This window comes from Sapajus apella, unplaced genomic scaffold (genome assembly GCF_009761245.1).
Source record: "Sapajus apella isolate SASKATOON/1434 unplaced genomic scaffold, GSC_monkey_1.0 scaffold54, whole genome shotgun sequence".
In the NCBI taxonomy this organism is placed as follows: Eukaryota; Metazoa; Chordata; class Mammalia; order Primates; family Cebidae; genus Sapajus; species Sapajus apella.
Window position 1 is genome coordinate 15175021 of NW_022436994.1, and position 23648 is coordinate 15198668.

The window sequence follows — 23648 nt, forward strand, 5'->3', positions numbered from 1 at the left end:
TGAAGGGAAGACAAAGGTGATGTAATGCGATTGAGGAACAGAGATGTTTGGAATCAGTCCTGATTTACAGTTATGCATTACAAGAGAGCTAAGGAGAGATTTTAAGAATGTGAAACAACATTGTGTGAAGACTTCAATATTGGTATTGAGGATGGATTAGGAAAGTGTTGAAGGGAAGAAGGGCTAACCTGGGAGGTAGGAGTGGTTAGAGCAATGAAGGGTCATATGCTAAGCCTTAAAAATGACATTGTAGGAAGAGGAATCTATTCCATTGACGGAGGGAAGTGTATCAATTAATACAAGTATAAAATATGCTTAATTGAAGGGTTTTTTTTTTTAAATTATTATTATTTTTGAGACAGAGTCTTGCTCTGTTGCCCAGGCTGGAGTGCTGTGGCACGATCTGCAGCCTCTGCCACCTGGTTTCAAGGTATTCTCCTGCCTCAGCCTCCTGAGTAGCTGGGACTTCAGGCACGCACCACCATGCCCGGCTAATTTTTGTGTTTTTAGTAGAGATGAGATTTCACCATGTTGGCCAGGATGGTCTCGATCTCCTGACCTTGTGATCCACCCACCTCGGCCTCTCAAAGTTCTGGGATTACAGGCGTGAGCCACCATAATTGAAGGTTTATAGAAGTATAATTGTGTGGGATTTTGTGTGTGTGTTTACCTAAAAAAATATTCTCTATGTTAAATTTAAAAAACACAAAATTAGTTAAGTTGGTGATTTCATGGTTGGTTTGGGGATAAAGAGGGAAGGAGGCAGAGTCTATGCAAACTTATAGCCACAACAGATGGGCCCCGAAGGTGGAGGTGCACAGAGTGGAGCTACGAGGGCATTTGTTCTCACCCCCTCCCTGACATGTTAATGATGTTATGTGATCATAGAGCCCTTGCAAATGAAGGGAACGGTAACAAGAGGGGTGGAGCAGCCTGAAGAGAAACCTGGGTAGCAAGGGTCTGGGGAAAGACTGGATGAGTAAGAAGCAGATGAGAACCAGGGGAACAGGTTGTATGTAAAAAGGTAAGTCCTGAAAGGTTAGGTCTTTGGGCCTGTAGCTCTCTCTCTCCATTGATGGGTGTTAGTGTAAGTGGGCTAAATGTCTGGTGCTGCTTTGCCACTTGGTGCCATCTGTCTTTGGGAGGCATCTTCGACAAGGTATCAGCTTCTTTCTCTGTTTTTTTTTTTTTTTTTTTTTTTTTCCTGTAAATTGTATCCTGTTAGAAACATCTTGCTGTCTTGACCGACCTAGCTTGCTGCCTCTATACAGGGGGCATCCACTGGTAGGGGTCCTCAACCAGAAACTAGAACTGACTTATTCTAGTCTTTGAGCTTTGACCTGGCTTCAGAGAAGAAATCTTTTCATGTAAGAAGAAAACTCAGATGTCATTTGTTGTTGTAAAATATTATTTGAATGTATTACTTCTTACCGAGATATCAGGATAATTTTTAGATCATGCTGCTTGAACTGTATCAAGGGTTTTCCTTCTGTGTTGTAGCCATGACTCCTAAACCAGAATTGGGTCCTGTTTCTCTTGTAGATAATTGCTGTGCACCCACATTTCGTGAGATCCAGTTGCAAGCAGTTTGTGACTGGAGGAAAGAAGGTAAGTGCTGTGTATCTCTACCTTGATGTATAACCTTGAGGGGTATTGTGTGTTTACTCTATAATTTATCCTTAATGTTTTAATGTCTGACTATTCACTAGGAAAAATTTGAGAAAGACAAATGTAATGAAATCTTAATGTCATCATCTCTTGGGGGAGTTGTGGCTTCAAGTGTTTCTCATTACATTTCTTTTTTTGTTGTTTTTTTTTTTTGAGACAGAGTCTTGCTCTGTCACCCAGGCTGGAGTACAAGTGACATGATCTCAGCTCACTACAGCCTCCGCCTCCCAGGTTCAAATAATTCTCCTGCATCAGCCTCCCAAGTAGCTGGGAATACAGGTGCCCGCCACCATGCCCAGCTAATTTTTGTATTTTTAGTAGAGACAGGGTTTTGCCAGGTCTCTACTAAACACATGACCCAGCTGGTCTCAAACTTCTGACCTCAGGTGATTGGCTCGCCTCAGCCTCCCAAAGTGCTGGGATTACTGGCTTGAGCCACTGCGCCCAGCCTCTACTACATTTCTTTAAAGATACAGGGTAAGAAAAAAAGAAAGCTGTTACATCTAGAGCTTTGAAACATTGACCTTTCTACAAAAAAAGAGGCAACATTTAAAAATAACAAAAGCACACTTAAACTACTGATTTTTTTTCCCCCTTGTAGAAAATCTCTTGCAGGCCTTGATAAACTTTTAGAACAGTTGTAGCTATGCTTCACTGACATGTTCATGGCACGTTTTATTACTCAGTGCCTTTTAAAAAATAAGAGAGTGGGCTGAACATAATGGTGGCTCACTCCTATAATTCCAACACTTTGGGAGGCCAAGATGGGAAGATCACATGAGGCTGGGAGTTTGAAACCAGCCTGGGCAACATAGTGAGACTCTGACTCTACAAAAAAGTTAATAAATTATCTGTGTGTGGTGTTGTGTCTCTAGTCCTAGCTATTCAAAGAGGCTGAGGTGGGAGGATCACTTGAACCTAGGAGTTTGAGGCTGCAGTGAGCTATGATTGTGCCACTGCACTCCAGCCTGGGTGAAAGAGTGAGACCCTGTCTTTAAAAACTGTGAAATGAAATAAGAGAGAAAAACTTTTATATGTTAACATTTTTCTGTTTATGGATACAGTAAATTCTCAAAGAATACATCTGCTTATGGAATAAGTCAAATCAGGTTTTTTTCTGCTTTTATTAACTATTTTAAAGACTATTTTAAAATATATTTTAAAGATTATTTTTATAATAAATGCTATCACCATACTGGAACTCCAAATATTATTTAATATTCAGTTTGGAGCCAGTGAAAAGGAAGTAGTCTCTAGCTATTTCTGTAGTAATATAGAGCTATGGAATGGCTGCTTTGAGGCCCAGCCACTGAATGCTTTCAAATGTTTCATGATACTTCTCTGTCATTTCCCTTTGGTTCAATAGTTAATAGAATGATAGGGCAGGAAAGTCTTCTAGTCATTATGTGACTTGTAATGAGTGGCAGGCCAGTAGTTTCTGATTCCATTCCATGACGTAAAGCCAAGATCCGCCAGCTCTGATTTCTGCTAGAGAGTCCCTCCTTCCCCATCTCACAGCCCATTGTTACCCTTAGGCTGTAGTCACATTCACTTTATGTAAAAATGTCCAGAGGACTAATCAGTGGGAATTACAGACCTCGTTGCACATTACCTAGCTTAGATCTCCAGTTCATTCACTCCTGAAAAGGTAACTACCTTACTTGTCTTTGTCTTTGTCAACCTTAGGAAAGAGTAGCATTAACATTACTCTCATATTTCTTCACTCAACACTTTTTGGGTTAAGAAATTTTATGTATGATTGTATTAGGGTTCTCTAGAGGGACAGAATTAATAGGATGTGTGTGTGTGTGTGTGTGTGTGTGTGTGTGTGTGTGTGTGCATATTATACTACGTGTGTATGTACACACACACACACACACACACACACACACAGAGTAGTTTATTAAGGAGTATTAGCTCTCAGGATCACAAGGCGAGGTCCCACAATAGGCCATCTTTGCAAGCTGTGGAGCAAGGAAGCCAGCCATTCCAAGTCCCAAAGCTGAAGAACTTACAGTCCGGTGTTTGAGGGCAGGAAGCTCCAGCACGGGAGAAAGATGTAGGCTCAGAGGCCAGGCCAGTCTAGTCTTTCCATGTTCTCTGCCTGCGTTTATTCTGGTCATCCTGGAAGCTGATTAGATAGTGCCCACACAGATTGAGGGTGGGTCTACCTCTCCAGTGCACTGACTCAAATGTTAATCCCCTGTGGCAACACCCTCAGACACACCGAGAAGCAATACTTTGCATCCTTCATTCCATTCAAGTTCACACTCATTATTAACCAACACAGTGATATAGCATAAATTCATATAGCTTTAATTTAAACCCAGGTGTTTTTATTTAAAACTCAATGAGAATAAATAATTTTTAAAAGTTTTTATTATTTTTTTTTATTTTTTGAGGCAGAGTCTCACTGTATCACCCAGGCTGGAGTGCAGTGGCGTGATCTCAGCTCACTGCAACCTCTGCCTCGCCAGTTCAAGTGATTCCCCTGCCTCAGCCTCCTGAGTAGCTGGGACTACAGATGCCCACCACCACACCCACCTAAGTTTTGTATTGTTGGTAGAGACAGGGTTTCACCATGTTGGCCAGACTGGTCTCAAACTCCTGACCTCAGGTGATCTGCCCACCTTGGCCTCCCAAAGTACTGGGATTACAGGCGTGAGCCACCATGCCTGGCTGAATAAAGAATTAAATTTTATTTAATTAAATAAAATAAAGATTAAAATAAATAAAAATTAATTTAAATAAAGAATTAAATTTTATTTAATTCTCACTGGAAATGGTCACTTTTTGTTTTAAATGACTTAAAATAACAAACATTTATTATCTCATACTTAGAAAATTCAAGAGTGGCTTAGCTGTTAGACCCTGGCTGAAGGTTGCTCATGAGGGTACAATCGGGATATTGGTTGGAGCTGCCGATATCTGAAGGCCTGTCATCTGAAGGCATGACTGAGGCTGGAAGGTCAGGTTCTAAGGTGTCTACTGCCTTCTTAATAATCCACCATACACTTAAAGTATTGATAAATCACTTTGGTTTAAATATATTCCTAGCATGTGATGGATGCAGTTTTGATTTTTAGTTTCCAATTTCAAGAGTTAGAGATTTTACAGTTGTCCCCTATTTCTTGAAGATATTAGAATAGAAGAACATGCTAGAGGTAATACAAGTTTTTATGTCCATGTGGTAAGACTCAAGATCTGAAAGGAGAGATTTTGCTGCATTGGTTTGTGTTCTTTAATAAAGAGTGTAATCCTGAAGTTTAATAATTGCTTTTCTGCTAGAAGGGATACTTGTAGTCTCATCTAGTTTGCCACATTAATTTTGCTGCGTGAATGTCTTCTCTCCCTGTAGGATGTTTGGGTTAACCATCGGTAACATATCCTTCATACTTTTACTTAGTATTTGATATCATTTTCAGACATCCATAGAAAGGGCAGTGTGCATGCAGCAGTCTGGGTCAGAGTGCATTGAGCAGGTCCATGAGCAGTGTAGGAACAACAGAGTAATCTACCATCTAACTGTTGGTGAGGTAACGTGGGAAGAGCTTGGAATTTATAGAAAGTTGGACATTGTGATAAGCAATAAAATAAGTAGAATTCAATAGATGCTGAACAGGTAGAACATCAGGGTTTGGTTTGTCTCTTTGGTTGTCACTGACTACTTGACAGGCTGTTCTATGTTCAGTGTTCTATGAGAGAATAATTTTCTTTTCCCTATCCAGTTTTCCGAAAATGCATCTGTGGACATCTCTTTCCAAGCACACATGGAAAAATATTTATGTGTTTATAAAATGAGAGTAAAATAAAAGCAGTTAAGGTCATCTGGTGAAAAATTGAATTAAAAATAATTTTATTATTAACTTAGATATTTGGAACTAAGATAATTTAAAAGAAAAAATACACACTGAAGAGCTTAGTATATTGTATACAAGTCTTAGTATATGGTGCTTGAGAAAAGCACATGTATGATATTTTAAAGTGAGGAATCTCATGATTACTCATGTCAGTTTAAGTTATTGGCATTAAGTCATCTATTTTTTAGATGTTTTAAAATAGCTTTATTGATATATAATTTGCATACCATGGGGTTCACTAGATGATAGTGTAATGTTTAATGGTTTTTTAATATATTTACAGTGTTGTACAATTGTCAACATAGCCTAATTTTAGAACACTTCCTTCACCCCAAAAAGAAAACTTGTGCCCATTGGCAGTCACTCCCCATCTCCCTTCCTCCCCTTCTCCCATCCCTAGGCAACCAGTAGTCTATTTGCTTTCTCTGTAAGTTTTCCTATTCTGGATATTTCATCTAAATGGAATCATGTAATATATGGCCTTTGTGTCTAGCTTCTTTCCTTATTTTTCTAGGTTTTTTCCTTCTTTCCTTATTTTTCTAGTGTTGGGGCATGTATCAGTATTTCATTCCTTTTTATGTCCAAGTAATACTTCATGGTATAGATCTGTCATGTTTTATTCATCCATTTATCACTTGATTGACATTTGGATTGTTTCTACTTTTTAGCTATTATGAATAATGCTGCTGTGAACATTTTTTTGTACAGCTATTTGTGGCTGTGTGTTTTCATTTCTCTTGAGTATGGAATTGTTGAATCATATGTTAACTCTATGTTGGACATTTTGAAGAATTGCCAAACCGTTTCCCAATGTGATTGTACCGTTTTACATTCTCATCAGAAATATATGAGGGTTTTAATTGTTTACATTCTCACCAATATTCATTTCAGTTTCTCTTTTTTATTACAATCACTCTGATATGTGTTAAGGGATATCTCATTGTGGTTTTGACTTCCATCTAATGACCAATTATATTGACCATCTTTTCCTGTGCTTATTGGCCATTTTGCCTATCTTCTTTGAAGAAGTGTCTACTCAAAATCTTTGCCCATTGTTTAATTGGGTTATTTGTTTATTATAGAGTTGTAAACTTTAAAAAGTAAATTCTGGATACATATTCTTCATCAGACACATGATTAGCAAATATTTTTTCCCAGCCTATGAGTTGTCTTTTCACTTTATTGAAAGTATCCTTTGAGACACAGAAGTTTTTAACTTTAATAAAGTCACATTTATCTTGATTCTTACTGATGTTTGTGCTGTTGGTGTTGTATATAAGAGATCATTGCCTGTTACCTATTCAAGGTCATGAAGATTAATGCCTGTTTCTTTTAAGACTGTTGTATTTTTTACTCTTAAATTGGATATACAATATATTGTGAGTTCATTTTTGTACATGGTGTAAGGCAGGAGTTCAGATTTATCCTTTTGCATGTGAATGTCCAGTTGACCCAGCATCATCGTTGCAAAGACTATTCCTTTCCCATTGTGTTGGCCCCTTTGTGGAAAACTGGTTAACCATAAATGTTAGGGCTTATTTCTGTACTTTAAATTTTACCAATCTATGTAGTTCTGTTTATGCTATTACCCCTTTTAGGTTTCAAAGCCACTAATTTTTCTGTAATTAGTTGTGGGGATTGCAGATGAGCTACAGGTGCTTCTCAATTTACAATTGGGGCTGTCCCAATGAACCTATTGGAAGTTGAAAATATCATTCAGTAAAAAATGCATTTAATATACCTAACCTACTGAACATCACATCGCAGCCTGGCCTACCTTAATTGTGGGCAGAACACTACAGTTAGGGAAAATTATTTAACACAAAGCTTATTTTATAATAAAGTATTGAATATATAATGTACTTTATTGAAGACTGAAAGTGAAAAATTGAATCATTGTATGGGCAGCATCATAAAGTTGAAAAATTGTTAAGTCAGATAATCATAAGTCAAAGACTGTGTACTCTTATAAGTTTGATTTGGGGTTCTTTCCTTTTAAAAAGCTATTATAAATGGTTTAAATTACGTTAAAGGCTTTAGAAATATGTAACTGTGTCCACCATTTAATGACTTGTAACATAAAAACTACTGACTGATTTATTTAGATCAATTAAAGTTTATCATTTAATATGTATTTAGTAAGTAGTAAAAAGTACCATTTACTTGATAAACTATAATGACCTCTTTGCATGTAGTTAAATGGAGATTTTCAAAATGTGTACCAGTTTTGTGTGGTTTGCAGAAATCTCCAGAGAATTTCTTTTTTCTACATGTGCGTGATATATATTTGTAAAGATTATTTATGCTACGTGTTTTTGACATTAATGTGTTTGGTTTGTTTTGAAATAGATTTATTTAGTCGAGGTATTTCAGGATGTATTTTTTTCTAATTTCATTAGGAAATATGTCTTTGATGTTAAAAACTAGGAAAAACATTTAGAAGGTGACATTAAGAAAGGGGTACTATTGTGAAATGATTGCTTTCATTTTGAAAGTGTTCCCAAATTTTTAGGAAGAGCTGCTCTTTTTGTAACTGAGTTATAGAAGTTTGTATCTTTGAAAAATGAGGTAAACAAAGACTACATTGGCACAATAGCTACTCAAATCCTTTTAACTGCAATTTTAAACTTGCACCATAAACTAGGCAGAACAATTTTGGAAAGCCCAACATTTAGCAAATGGTGATAACTTGCAATAATCATATGTTATAGATATCAAGATCCCTCCTCTGTTGAGAACAGATGGCAGATCACATAGGGGGAGAAGAGAATAAAGACATATATCAGTTAACTGAGAGGTTACGACTTTCTACCTTTAAGAAATAATTTAATCTTCAAAAAACTGGAGCAAAGACTAGCCAGATGAAGGTATGATGTAAAATAAAGACATTCTTAACCTTTAAGAACACGGATCTCTAGACTGACAGCCAAATAAATCCTTAGAATCATATCCACCGTCTACAAACAATGGGTTAAAGTGGCACAGAGACTAGAGGAACTAAGTAGAGAAATGGAGGACCACAATGAGATATTTATGAAGTCATAAGAAAATTTTAGAGAGATGTCTATTAATATTTAATAGTTGTTTAATCTTATTACAGTTTTTGATTCCTATACAAAAAGTAATTAGAACATACTTTTTAAAATAGAACTGCAGAGCATAGCAATTTAGCAGAAGAAAACCTGCAACTGTAGTTGACATATTTGTTGGTATTTCCTTTTTAAAGTTCTGTCTTCTTAGGTGTTTAGAGATAGCTCCTTATCCGCAAGGGACTAGGACTAGGAGGCTGTAGTTCTGTCTGGCATAAACTTTTATATTAGGTTTTCAAGGTAACTTCTTAGTAGTTGAATGCCATAGCTGAATTTATGGACTCCAGTGCTTGACACATGAGCATAAAAAACTTATTCTAAATTCTGTTTTGTTTCCATGTTGCAAAAAAAGAAAGAAAAAAAAAAGTTCAGCTATTAAAAGTGCCATTGGAAAGAGCTTTCAAACCCATGAAACCAATGGATTTTTTTTTTTTTTTTTTTGTAAGGGTAACCTTCTTGAATAGCAAGAATTCTAATTCAGGAGCATAGCAAATGAAGTTTCTATTTTAGAAATAAATCTGCCAAGTGGATCTTGTCTGGATTTTTTTTTTTTTTTTTTTCCCAATTTCTCTGTCAGCAGATAAACTTTGCTTCATAGGACCTTTACCTTTGAACTCTGAAATACGCTTTATAATAACTGGTTCTACTACTTTGACAAATCATTAAATTGTCATGATGCTGTTTGTGGTAGAGTTCATTTTTAGAAATGAGATAGTCAGCTGTTCAGCATTATGGTGGGATAGAATGAGGGGACCTGGCCGCAGGGACAAGTTGCTTTGTAAGTTGGAAAATGTCAGTCAGCAAATGAGGAAAGGACCGGAGTGAATGAAATGAGAAAAATTTGAAATGGCAAATTTTACCTGAAGGACAGAGATGGTAGTGTCAGCCAGCTTCTGTAAGCTTCCAGCAGTGATCTGCAAATAATAAATTGCATTTTGAATCCTTTTTGAAAGAGGATTCAATATGGGAAGCTTTTTTATAAAAATGTAAATATTTTAAAAATTATTATCAAGATTATTTTAAAATTTTCTTTTGCCTTTATCACAATTATTTTCATTTTTTCTAGCTTTATTGACAAAGGCATAATTGAGAAATAAATAAATATGTATATAGATTGTATTTTTAGTAGAGACGGGGTTTCACTGTGTTGGCCTGGCTGGTCTCTAACTCCTGACCTCATGATCCACCTTCCTTGGCCTTCCAGAGTGCTGGGATTATAGGCATGAGTCACCACGCCTGGCCAAATTATATATATTTAAGTTATACAATGATAATTTGATATATACCTTATGTATTTAGTACTTACTGTGAAATGGTTGCCGCATTCTAGCTAATTAACATTATCAGTTGCCTCATATAGTTACCATTTTTTTTGGTGATGAAAACACTTAAAATCTATGAGTAAATTTCAAGTATTTGACATAGCATTATTAAATATAGTCACCATACTGTACATTAGGTCCCCAGAATTTATTCATCTTAGAACTGAAAGTCTGTACCCTTTTAGCCAACATCTCTCCATAGTTCCCAGCCTTGGGCTACAAATCCTTTTAGAATATAGATAATCTAGTAAGCCTTTTCTTAACCACTGCCATCCCTAAACATGACATGTGGGGGTGCTTCCTCATGTGTTTGTTTATCTTTGGGTCATATTGGAGCTGGGGTTTTGGTGGCCAGAAGGTTTTGACATTAGCACTTCCTCTCTGTCTCCTGTCCGGTGTTTGCATCTCTAGGATAATATTTCTGCAAGTTATCAGATGCTTGATTATAGCCTTCTACCTGAATCTTTCTCCCACATTACTTACCATTGTAGTTTTCAAGTGAATCGTTTGAACATTTTTAAGAATTAAAAACATGTGCTTTAAAAAGGCTTCCCAGTCAATTCACAGTTACAACACAGGCAGCCACCAATCTAATGGCTGCATGTAAAGACATTGAACGTGCAGAAATAAATACATACTTTTATTAGTTCTAGGTACTGTGTTGTAAGTTGTGGTTTCATTCCTAGAAATATATTTCATGTTGTCATCAGTGTACCAAAATTGATTGAAAAACATTGATTAATAGGAAGTGAAACACAAATGTAACCTTCATAAGCATTTTTTTAGGTATAAAAAAACAAGTTTTAAAATAGCTCTGTTGTTAAAGTATTTTTTGGTGAGCTTTTGCATGTATGCTAAGCTATCTGAGGCTAAAAATAGAAATATAGTGCTTAAATCAAAATCATTTTCAGTCTGAAAAACTGGTGTTCTTCATTGCTGATTGCTTTTTTTGATGTCAATATGTAGGATTCCCACAGTATTTGAATGGTATCTACAATGGTCAAGGTGTGAGAGTTGGGTCCATAGCAATTTCATTTTCCTTTATGATTCTCATTGTCTTATATCCATCAAATGCCTGTTAAAAATAGACTTTTTTCTTTAATGAGTTCAGCTAACTTTTCAATAGGTAATATTTCCATACTGATTGTAGCTTCCGCCTGAACTCTGAGGTTAAACCTACCATCTCTCTTCCTGGAGTAGTCAAACCATCTTTTGCTCCTTGCTGATAATATCTTCTTTTACATACCAAGAGCCCTGTGTTTATTCTGAAGTATTTTGGGCAATGACCGCAAGCATCATTGCCAGTTCAGAGATGTTCATTAGGTTTTCCTGTGGGATTTAACCTCTGCTGATTTATTAACACTGAGAGGTTCTCTTTCTCTCTCTTGCCTTAAGATAGGGCTGTATAAAGCAAGAGGTCACAATTTCGGTCCTTGTTAGTTGGTGTCATGGTACAAACTAAATCACAGTCATTTCACAGGAGTATTTGGTTTGAATCTGCTTCTTGAATACAACTTTGTGTCATGTTTCATGTTAGGTACTGTGCGTACATAGGATCTTGATTTCAGAAATGGTGGTAGGCTTCCAAAAGCATATAGGTAGGATGGTGTAGGTAGAATATAGTTAATAAGGCCATTAATCAAATAGTGATTTGATAGGAAAATGAGTGTATTTGTATGTTTGTATACAACACTATGGGGTACATTTACAATCCTTTATTTGTCTTTAAGTATTTTGGATCCCCCTCAACCTATGCGTTTGGTTTGTTTTCTTTTAATTTTTGGGATGGAGTTTCACTCTTGTTACCCAGGCTGGAGTGCAGTGGTGCGATCTCGGCTCACCGCAACCTCTGCCTCCTGGGTTTAGGCAGTTCTCCTGCCTCAGCCTCTTGAGTAGCTAACAATAGTGAATTAGCTGTGTTCGTGCCCTGTGGCCAAAGATCACCAGTAGCACCCGTAGGGTTTTTGGAAGATATTAGAATTGTAGTATTTAGGCTGGTGTGAGGTGATTTCGGGGAGGTCTAAGGCAGCAGGGCTTTGCTCTAGATTGGTTGCTGTCATGAAGCAAGAGTAATTCTACAGCTGGACATTTTAATACATTTTATCTAGAAGGAGAAAAAGCTAAGCTAAACCACAGCCAAAGTCATAATTGGTAAAGAAGCAGCAGTCTGTCATTTTATCATTTTAGCCCAAAGTGGGAAATGTTTGGCAATTGCTATGACTTGGAAAATGTTCATGTCTTGTTTGTGTTCAGACATGATTATGGAGTGGTCTTGTTTCTGTCCTGGTCCTTCATGGTCATGGAGTGGCCTCATCTGATGTTGGTTTTCTGTGAAATTGTTTATATTCACCAGGAGAACATCAAGGCCCTGCTGTGAGTGCCAGGCTAGCTTCTGGATGTCAGCTTTTCTCTCTCTCAGTTGGAATAAATAAAATTCTCAACATTTGATAGATTGCTTCTGTTGAGGTACTTTTCTAAAATACATGTTTGGTCTGATTACCTTTTTTTGTAGAAATAAAAGTATGTATGTAGATGTATTCATGGAAGGCTGTACACCAAATTATTAACAGTATTTGTGTCTAGGCAGGATTATGAATGTTCTTTCTGGCCTTCATTGGCTTTATTTATTTATTTTTTGTAGGAGGCATGCATTATTTTTATAATGATGAAAAGCAGTAAAGAAATATATAAAGTCATCTCAATTATTTTAGATCTTGTTTTAACTTAATGTTGTGCATCATATAAAATTCCCTACATTATCGGCGCCTATTCTTAGCTCAGTGTTATTGAATAGCTGGATAATATTCTGTCTTATGGATCTATTTGATTTTCTTAACCATTCTCCTGTCATTAGACCTTTAGCTTGTATCCAGTGTTTGGCTGCCATAAATTAGGATGTGGTGAAGCTTGAAATCTTTGGGTGTTACCTTTTGTCTACTCCTCTGAATGTTTTCCTACCATTGATTCTTAGGATTGGAATTACTGAATCAAAGGTTGTGATTATTTTTTAGGCATTTGATATATTTACTATATGTTACCAAGTGCAATTGTATTTCAGAAAACTTATACCAGTTTACATCAGCTATGTGTGGGTACCGATTTTACCATGTGGTCTTTGCCAATCTGATATATAAAGATACTCCATTTTTCTATTTTGTAATATATTTGAATTATTAGTGATTTTGAACAATTTTATTTATTAGCTACTTCCATATCTTCCTTTGTGATTTGTCTATTGTATTCTTTGCTCAGGGCAGCTTTTAGTATTACCATAGAAGCCAGGACAATGAAGGCTGTCCACTTGATATTTATTGTCAGTTTGAGCACAAATTATTGCTGCTTGCTGAATAGCCTGCAGCCTTTTCTCCAATTTTGGCCAAATCTGGAATAATTATTCTTGTTCCCAGGGAGGCATTATATAGGGGTCTAAATGAGAGTTTAGATTATACAGTGAAATGTGTAGAGGGGATGAATATACGTTACCACGTGGATGTGAGTCTGCCCCAAAACCCTGTTCTGCCACTGCTGTGGAAGCTATCAGTGCTGACCAATGTGTCCAGTTAATGCCATTTTTTTCATAGAGATGGCAAGAAAGTGGATTATAATGCTTGAAACTTGGTTCGTTTGACTTCGTTTCTTCTGCAGATAGTATCTCGATTTTTTCCCCTTTTGATTTATTTTGAATTGTGTGAAGGGCTTGTCCAAATACATAAACCCGTGTGTTCAGGTACCTGTCTACATTATTCGAGACTTAGCAATCTTGTATTTCTTTTTTGATATACTTACTGTGCAAGGATTTTCACCAGTCATCAATGATTGAGATTATATATAGTTAGCGATATTTGTTCTTTTGCACAGAACATTAATTCAAGTTTAAATACCCAGTGGATGACTTTTGTGTTTTCTTTGCCCTGATGGTGAGGGTGTTTGACCTTGAGCCCAGCCCTGGGAAGTGTATCCTGAGATAGCTGCAAACTGAAAAACAGACTCGAGGTGTTTGGCATGAACAGCCAGCTCTATTCAGTCTGTGCGATCCATATGGAGGATTTTTTAAAGTGGTTAAATTACTTAGAAAGTGTCCTAGTCATATCTGAAATCACACGTGTAATTATGTGCTTGCATTTGCAGAAATTGCAGATTACTAGTTTAAATAAGGGTCTACGTCACATACTGGCTTGATTGTGGAGCCCACATAGGTATGTAGGTAGATACCTGCATAGGTGGGTAGGTAGATCTTTATCTGTCATCTCTAGTTTTTTGTTTTTTTTTTAATTGTACTTTAGGCTCTGGGGTACATGTGCAGATCATGCAGGGTTGTTGCATGGTTGCGTATATGGCAAGGTGGTTTGCTGCCTCCATCCCCCACCACGTCACCTGTATCTGGCATTTCTCCCATGTTATCTCTCCCCAACCTCCCCACTCCCTGCTGTCCCTCCCCAACCCCCCTTCCCCAACAGACCCCAGTTTTTAATGCAAAGAAAGCTGCTCCTAAATAGCACCTCCAGTGTTTAACTTTGTTCTCATGGAACTGTTAGCTTGGATTTCTTGGTTGCTGAATTGATTGTTACCTTATGTGGATACAGTGTTTTTCAAATTTCAGAGCATTGGTCTGTCTATATAGGTTTCACAGAATTAACTTCAAGGGCTTGTCCAAAATCTGTGTTGCTAATGCAGGAACAGAAAACCAAATACCACATATTCTCACGTATAAGTGGGAGCTAAATGATGAGAACACATGGACACATAGAGGAGAACAACAGACACTATTGGAGGTTGGAGGGTGGGAGGAGGGATCAGGAAAAATAACTAATGGATACTAGGCTTAATACCTGGGTGACAAAATAATCTGTACAACAAACCCCTGTGTCATGAGTTTACTGATATAACAAACCTGCACATAAACCCCTGAACTTAAAAAAAAAAAAAAAAAAGCAAAAAAAAAGAAGTCTGTGTTGCAGTGGAATGGTGTTTACTAAAATATTGTTTGTAAGCCAAGTGGCATTTGAGTGGGCTCTAGGAACCTTTGTGAACAGAGGTTTTCTATGGTACCAGCATTTGGTGTGTATTGAATTTCTTTTAAACATGTTAAATTCAGATAAAGGAGACTGAAGCATTATAACTTGTTCAGAAAATAACCACTGAATTCAAGGCAATAATATATTTGGGAAATTCTCTTTTTCTTCTCACATGTTTATATTCTGTCTTGATGGACAAGTAGAGCTGTTGGTGGTGTTTAGAAAAACTGCATGTTTGAAACTTTGGCACTGAGCCTAAGTACCAAACAAGACAAAGACACTTACCTGCTCCACGTGGGTTCCTGGTTGTTCCTGCGTCCTTCAGGATTCAAGACCCCACTTGCCATCAGCAGCTAGCCACCATCCTAGGCCTTCTCCACATTCACTCATATTTTTCTCGCTTGCCTTTTAAAATTTTGCACATGATCTTTTCTAATCTTGAATATTTAAATCCCTTTGTAACAAGACTTTTCCATTGTTATGCCCTTTGTTTATTTTTATTGAGACAGTCTTATTTGCTGGGTTTTACTTTTCTCTGTTTCTCTATTGTATTACCTGGATCTTCTGCACCTTTCTGATCTAGCAGTTCTCCTTCAAAATATTTGTTTTCTTCAAGCCCCTTGGTTCTCCCCGTAGGAACACACATGGTACTAAGCCTTGTCCATGGGCTGAAGCCCCTGCTCCATCTTTCCTACTTTCTTGTCTGCCTCAAAGCTAGCAGTGTGGTCAGTATTTAGGAAGGCTGAAGGAGCCAAATGATTTATCAACTTGAAAGATCACAAGATGATTAAACCAGGGCCAATCATACTCTTTTCTCTATCAGGGAAAGGTGAGTGACAAGTAATGATGGGTGACCAGAATTGGGGGCTTCATTACAGCCCGGTAGGAATCTTGCCACACATGTGGGAGATTCTGGGCTCCATGTCCTTATACCACTCTGTAGAGTAGGAAAGCGCTAGATAGATTTATCAGCACAAAACAGAGGAGAATAAAGTATATTGCTGAGGATATGAGGGCTTCTATTGAAATATAAGTACTGAGAGTGCTGACTGCCAGAATGTGGATTTATGGGAAATAAAGCCCTAAAATACTTTCTCCAACAAAAAAATAGACCTCTTGGAAACAGCTTTTCCTCTCTATGTACTTAGCTCCCATTGAGCTTAAATTGCTCTTAGTATTGTGATAATGACAATTCAATATTACAGGGTCTGGAAGATGAACCAAATAAATTAACCAGCTGCTTTTAAGGGTGGTTTGTTCAATGGCTTACCCCGTAAAATGCTTTGTAGAAAATTCGTGCTCAGTAGGTCTGTGGGCAGTTTTATGACTGGAAGAAAAAAATGGATATTATTAAATGTCAGTGAAGTACAGGCAGATAGTTTTGTGGTAGTTAAATTAGTATAGAATGTTGGTAAAAAAAGGAGTTCATCTTTTCTTAAATCACCAAAGCAAGGCTTTCCTTGGCATTCCTATCAGAAAATATGTTTCTGTTTGAAATTCACAGAGATTAGGATAAAAAAAGCCAATGGAGAGTGGTTCATTGGGCCATTCACCCTTCTGTATGAAAATCTATAGTACTGTAGAGTAAATATTATACATCAAAGTAAATCCTGCATGAGAGTTTTAGATGTATGGAAATGACTCCATAATTACTAGTGGGCATTTAAGGTTTTATACTATATAGGACAGGAAAGTTGAGCTCATGAGTAAAGAATAATGTAGGGTGGAGAGGAAAGGCAGGAATAAATGTTCCACGGGGCCAGGCAGATAACAGAGGAGAGAAGCAGGCCAGATGAGAGAGAGCCTGGAGAAATAGGCGCTGTGGTGGTCCAGAGAGCCTTCTACAGGCATGCAGAATCATTTCAGAAATCACCATTCAGGCCAAATGTGTGGCCAATTCATGCACCTGAAATAAAGGAGCTGTAATTACTTAAAACTAATAGAGGAAGACTAATCTTAAAAGCAGCCTTCAAATTTTTGACAAGTTGTGCACGAATTCTATTTGCTGGCCTTGAGCAAAGGGAAAATAGACTGACATTACATGCCTGGATAAGGGATCCATAGAAGTGAGCCCTTTCTAAAGCAAGACTGTGTGAATTGTATGAATCAGTCATTGTGTTCTTGAAACTTTTGAGACTGGAGTAGATTCCAGTGTATTCAAAATAGTTTAGGAATATTGCTAACTGTAAAGATGGGCTGAATAACTGAAGAGTTCTGGGAAATCACGTAGCTCCTCCTTCAGCAAACGCATTGTGTGTATGGTCAGAGAAGGAAAGAATTAAGACTAGCAGACTAGGAAAGCCTACTTAATATTTAATATTTATTATGTCTGTGTGTCTAGCAAAGGTATGGTCCTTTTCCCCAACGCACTTGTTGGGGAAGTGCAAGGTAAACACACAAATCTCAGTGAATGAGATTTAGTAGAATAGTTGTGCAGTGAGAAAACCAGTGTGACCATAAAACATACAGAACCAGTAAATTGGGGGGAAATTACTTGACTTACAAAAGAATTCTCCCAAGTGATAACCTTCCTCAATATGTTTATGATGACCTACTTTATTTACAGATATTTTCTTATTTTTCATCCACAAACTATAAAGTGCTAGGGACTTAAGACTATTTAAAAAATATAAGAAAATAACGTGAAGTCTGTCAAAACTTGTAATTAGTTAAAATTTGTTTCATTTACAGAGGTTAATTTTTATACTGCCTCCTTTTTTGAGCATACATCAGTTGCACAGAATGGCATGTGCCTGTCTGCATTGTAGAAATATCACTGGGAGAAGCTTCTTTGCTCTTTTGATTGCATGTCAGAGCAGGGTCCACAAGGTTTTTGAGAATCAAACCTGAGATGATCTGGATTCAGAATTCTTCTTCCTTCCTTTGCCTCCTGCCCTCTGCTGGAAGTTTTTAGTTTTGGGAGGTAGAGTAGGAGACAAAAGGAGGCCAGAGTCCAGTGGCCTTGGCTTTCTTCTGTAGCTCCCAGCACACTGACTATAACAGAAAGGGTCCATTGGAGTGAGCTTGCATTTTGGTGGGAACTGCAGCAAGATTTAGTTAACAATTTTCTAAGGAAGTTAATGTTTTATTTTAAAAGTATATACAGTTTATATAAATTCATTCTAATACATGTTCAGTGTGCTTCAAACATTAAGTTCTAGTGAATTTTTTTTTTTTTTTTTTTAATTTTTGTGAGACAGAGTTTTGCTGTTGTTGCCCAGGCTGGAGTGTAATGGCGCAATCTTGGCTCACTGCAACCTCCTCCTCCCAGGTTCAAGTGATTCTTCTGCCTCAGCCTCCTGAGTAGCTGGGATTACAGGTGCCAGTCACCACACCTGGCTAATTTTTTTGCATTTTTAGAAGAGAAGGGGTTTCACCATGTTGGCCAGGCTGGTCTCACACTCCTTACCTCAGGTGATCCACCACCTCAGCCTCCCAAAGTGCTGGAATTACAGGTGTGAGCCACTGCACCCAGCCTCCAGTGAATTTTTGATATTGTTTTGTTGTTTCATTTTAACTATTCCCCTAAGTTTTCCTGATTTTGAAAATAAGAAAATGGATTTTCATTCCCACTAATGTATTAACACTATAGAAATATTCATATTTAGTGCAGAATTATAAAATAGAAATTAGTATAAAATTTCAGCACTCATTTATAGAATTATCACTTTGTCATGTATCTTTTAGATTTTATATTTGTTGGATCACATTCACATTTTGTTTTAAGGACATTGTATTTAATACTGTTTTGTAATCTGCTTTTTATTTAATATGCCCTCATAGCTTTTTGTGTTAATGAACATACAAGTATAAAATCATTTAAAAATGGATACATACTCATTTGTGCTCCACCGTATTATGCTCAGTCATTCCTCAATTGTTAGCCCATTTCTGGCTGTTATACATAGCTTTACATGAATCTTTACTAACTTTTCTGATCATTTCTTAGCATAAGTTTCTAGGTAGGGACTTCCTGGCATCATTTTTAAAGCTTTGAGACCATAATGCCAAACGATCCTCCAGAAAGATGGCATCTAAGACCACAGCTCAGTGGTTTGAAGACACCTCTTTCTCTGCACGCACCCCACTGTACCCCTCACCTCACATCCCTATTCCTGACCATATCATTTTGATTTGTCTTTATCAGTTTATTCATTTTCCTTCATCTGTCAATTCTAGGAACATGGCTCTATTGTTTTGAGTGTTGATTTTATAAAATGTTTTACTATCTGTCTGGACAAATCCATCCCTCCCCCTAAATTACTTAATTTTTAAAAAATTTTCTGTTATTGTCTAATTTTTAAAAATGAATTTTTAGCATTTTTGGAATTTCTAGAAATAATCCCTTTGGGATTTCTTTGGACTTACATTAAATCATAGGTTAATTTAATGAGACTTAAGCACTTCAGTGAGAATTGGAATCTTTCTATCCATGAATATAATGTGTCTTTCTGTTTATTGAGTTCTCCTTTTATATCCCTCAATGAAATGTTTTTGTTTTGTCGTGTAGTGACATGTCATGTTCATTATTAGCTTATAAATCTAGATTTTCCTTTGTTTACAACTTTGCATCCCATAAAGCTTAGGCTTACAGCATTTGTTTTCTTATTTTCAAAGTATTCTGGTTACCATATGAATTCCTCTTTATTTGGTCACAAAGGTAGGTAAAACTAGTAAGTAAAGAATCTGATATATGACTTTCAGTTTCTAAGATTCTTTTTTTACCCAAAGATTGAGACTATTTTGTATCATTTTTGTTTTTTGTTCTGTTTTTCTTGTTCTTTGTTACTGATTTCTTGCTTAATTTTGTCATTACATGAAAAGGATAAGAATTAAGTCTTTTGAGTTATTTTCTGGTTTTTAGTATGTCTTCTTATTCATAAGGAATCAGGAGCCGGGGATTATTCCCTGGATAATTCGTATTCTTTTCAAATGCTGAATTTTTCCATAGGTACCTGCCTTTTGCCAGAGTGCCTGCTTTCCTTCCCACCTGGGACAGCTGCAGTGCTGGCTACATGCTTGGGGACCCAAGCCTTTGTGTTTCAGAGTGAGATTGGCAACTCCCCTTTGTTCCTGCCCCATTACACTGAGTGTGGGGGTTGCTGTAGCATGCTAGTACCTGTCTGACCAACTACTTCCCAGGCAGGCTTTTTCTGGGGGAATGAGTTAAATCATAGCCTTCATTGGGGTCTTATTATTAGCATATTTTATGTAATTTTAACTTGAAATTTGGAGTATATTTAAATTTTTCAATGCAGTACGGACTGTTCTCCTCTTAATACTGCCGTGGTCATTTCTAGGTGGGAATTAGTAAGGGAATGGAATTCGATGCTGTGTCCCACCATGCTGTTTTCCCAGCCATCCAGCCAACCCTTCATTCCAGCAGGTGGTTGTTGAGCACTCACTGTGCTTCACCTATTTCCTACAATCACTGATCGCCTCCCCCAGATCCAGGTCACAGCTGGAAGATAGACATTTTGATCTTGTCAATTCATCATGTTTAAAATAATTGTTGTGGCTGAGCATGGTTGCTCACACCGGTAATCCCAGCACTTTGGGAGGCGGAGACAGGTGGATCATCTGAGATCAGGAGTTTGAGACCAGCTGGCCAACATGGTGAAACCCTGTCTCTACTAAAAGTACAAAAATTAGCTGGACGTGGTGGTGGGTACCTGTAATCCCAGCTACTTGGGAGACTGAGGCAGAAGAATCACTGGAAACTGGAAGGCAAAAGTTGCAGTGAGCCAAGATAGCGCCACGGCACTCCAGCCTGGGTGACAGAGTGAGACTTCGTCTTAAATAAATAAATTAAATAAATAAATAAAAATAGTTGTTTGTAGCTGCCTATCTTTAGTAGAGAGTGATGTTCTCTGTAGCAGGAACTGTGTGCTCAGCCTTTCTCCCCCTTTCCTAAATTTCAAACCTGCTCTTTCAAAATGCTGAACACATTCATCATCTCTCTGCGTTTGGACTGATACAGTAGCCTCCCTAGCTCTGTTCTTTGCAAATGGCAGAAAGAGGCTGAATCACGGGCAGGGGACACTCCTGAAGGTCTCTAACTCGGGGGCAGGGAGGCACGGTAGTAGTGACTTCTGAATTGGAACCTGGGATGGGAGGGGACAGGGTGGGTTAGAAGGTCTCTGAGAATATATAGGGTATATCTAATGGGAAGACAGGGCTAAATATGGTCAGAAGAATCCCCTGCATCCATATACTAAGGTGGACTGAAATTGCCTGTAGTGTAGGAATATTAATAATTCTGTTATGGAATCTGTTGTCAGCATTTGCTTTTGAAAGGTAAACATGCTTCAGGATTACATGCCTTAGGTTATATACTGTATAAATGTCTTTTCTTAAAGGATTTAAATTGAATATATCAAGAAAAACATTTATTGTGTTCTTAATAACTATCACTTTCTAGAATTATATCTTTATTAATCTTAGAGGTTTTGACAAGTTATATTTTATATTAAAATTTATCAGGTTTTTAGAAAGGTAGAATCTTCCCTTTAAAATAAAGACCATAGATACTATGACATTTTTAAAGAAGCTTAATTTCAAAACAAATTTTTCTTACTTTGTGACATGAATTACTGTTCAAAAATCATTGTTCAATTATTTGAGTTAAATGAAAAATGTAGACTGCTTCTACTACAGCTTAATCTGTGACTAATATCCTATTTTCAGTGAAAAACTTAAGAGGTTTTGATTTCCCAATTTACAAAATAAATTAGTTCCCGGTCAATCATTTGAAGAACTTTTGCGATACGAATCTTTTGATTAACTAGTGTGCATTATTTTCCATGAATCTTGGTGTTTTGGTGCCACCTTGTGGCTTGGCCTTGTAGTATCTTCAACACTCACCCATTTTAAACAACATCCTGGGGAGAATATGATGTGCTAGGAATTCTTTCCAAGGTACAAATCATATACTACTATAAGTGTATGCTAAAGATGTTGAGAGTGACTTGTTTGTTATTTGGTCACAAGGATAGGTGAAACTAGTAAGTAAGGAATCTGACCTATGATTTTCAGTTTCTAAGATTCTTTGTTTACGCTGTTTGTCCCTAGTTGCTACTGTTTGAACGGTCTTGGATGAACAGATGGAAGTCCGCTATTCTGCATGAAGGGGAAGGGAACATAAGGAGTGTGAAGTGGAGAGGCCATCTGATTGCTTGGGCCAATAATATGGTAAGAAACACGCCTCTGTCTTCGGAATGCTTATTCAGTGGCAGAAGAGCAGCCAAGTTGATAGGGCCGTATGAAGGGAAAAGATGCCACTTGCCGTGGTGGTGATTTCCAAAAGGCGAAAGGACGATTGGTATCGTACCTAGGAGGTTAAAGAAATTAGATTGCTTTTGGCTTTCATAATACAGTAATTCCCAACATATTCTGGACTCTATTTTAGAGTAAGAAACCTGAGGCATGGAGAGTAACCAAGAAAATGAAAAGCTATCTTAATAATTGAAGGACTGCATTGGGAATGGGTCTTGAAAATATCATTTGCCTGTTGGCCAAAGGCAAGTAAGAGTTGAAATGAAACAAGTGCAGAATATTGCTGATTTCTCTTTTACTCCCAGTATAATCATAGGCCGAAGTATAGGCCTGCCTGTAAAAAAGCAGATCGTAATTTTCAGTGCTGCACTTTAACTTAGAGTTTACTTGCTATGAATTGGAGCTAGTAGAAAGTTTAAAAAATGATCTTTTTGACATCTGGCATATCTTTTGGAACGTCAAGTTATAATTTAGTATATCAGTTCTATTCAGTTTTAAATGGTAGAAACCTGCCTAGACCCTACCTTGTTATTCTGGACTTTTCTTACTTCTCCTGGGTCACAACAAAGGTAGAACAAACCTGTGGCCTCTTGGCACATTTTTAAGTAGCTGCTTGCCTGGTGTTTCCATATAAGAACTTTAAAATGTCAGATGTAGTTGTTTTTCTTTTATGTAGGTGGCTTTTCAGACTCAAAGCCTTCCTAAAAAACAAACTTCATTTTTGTGGTGGAACGATAAAATTAGAAATGTTGCTTGTCTGTCATTTTTGAAATGCAGTTGTTGATATCTGTACGTTTCATATTTGTGTTGGATTTGAGTCACCCATGCCGTCTAAGAAAATCTCCTTTGCCCAGAAAGAAGGGTGGACATTTCCTTGTGGTTTTGGTTCCCACAGGGTTTGTGTAGAGCAGGAGCATTTTCCTTGCATGCTGAGTAAACACTGCTAATATTTCTCAGGGATAGTTATTGGTAGTAGGTAGCGGGGGCTGTTAATAAATTTTCTGTTGCTTTCCTGAGTAGAGCATACCTACTGCTGTTTTATTTTTCAGGGTGTGAAGATTTTTGACATCATCTCAAAGCAAAGAATCACCAATGTGCCCCGGGATGATATAAGTCTTCGCCCAGACATGTATCCCTGCAGCCTCTGCTGGAAGGACAATGTGACACTGATTATTGGCTGGGGGACTTCTGTCAAGGTGGCTTTGCTTGTCTTTATAATAAGTCCATGTTGTTATAGATCCACTGAGGGTGGTCCAGAGGACTGTGAGTCTTGAATGGCTTCTAGGACCCAAATTTTTTCACCTGGATATTCTTGTGACGTGATAACCATTTGTTGCTCAAATTATTTCCTGTGCATAAGTTTTTAGATATATTCTTTCTTTTCCATGGCATATAAAATAGTTTGTGAACTTTTTCATG

The 23648-nt window shown here is 37.3% G+C and overlaps 1 protein-coding gene across 1 annotated transcript in view; it reads left to right on the plus strand.

Annotated features, from left to right (window-relative positions):
• Window positions 1-23648, plus strand: part of VPS41 (VPS41 subunit of HOPS complex) — a 179172-nt gene that overhangs the window by 89380 nt on the left and 66144 nt on the right. The window contains exons 7-9 of the mRNA XM_032244456.1: window positions 1543-1608; window positions 22026-22145; window positions 23279-23425. Of these exons, the coding sequence (XP_032100347.1) occupies window positions 1543-1608; window positions 22026-22145; window positions 23279-23425 (333 nt within the window). The remainder of the gene's footprint in view (window positions 1-1542; window positions 1609-22025; window positions 22146-23278; window positions 23426-23648) is intronic.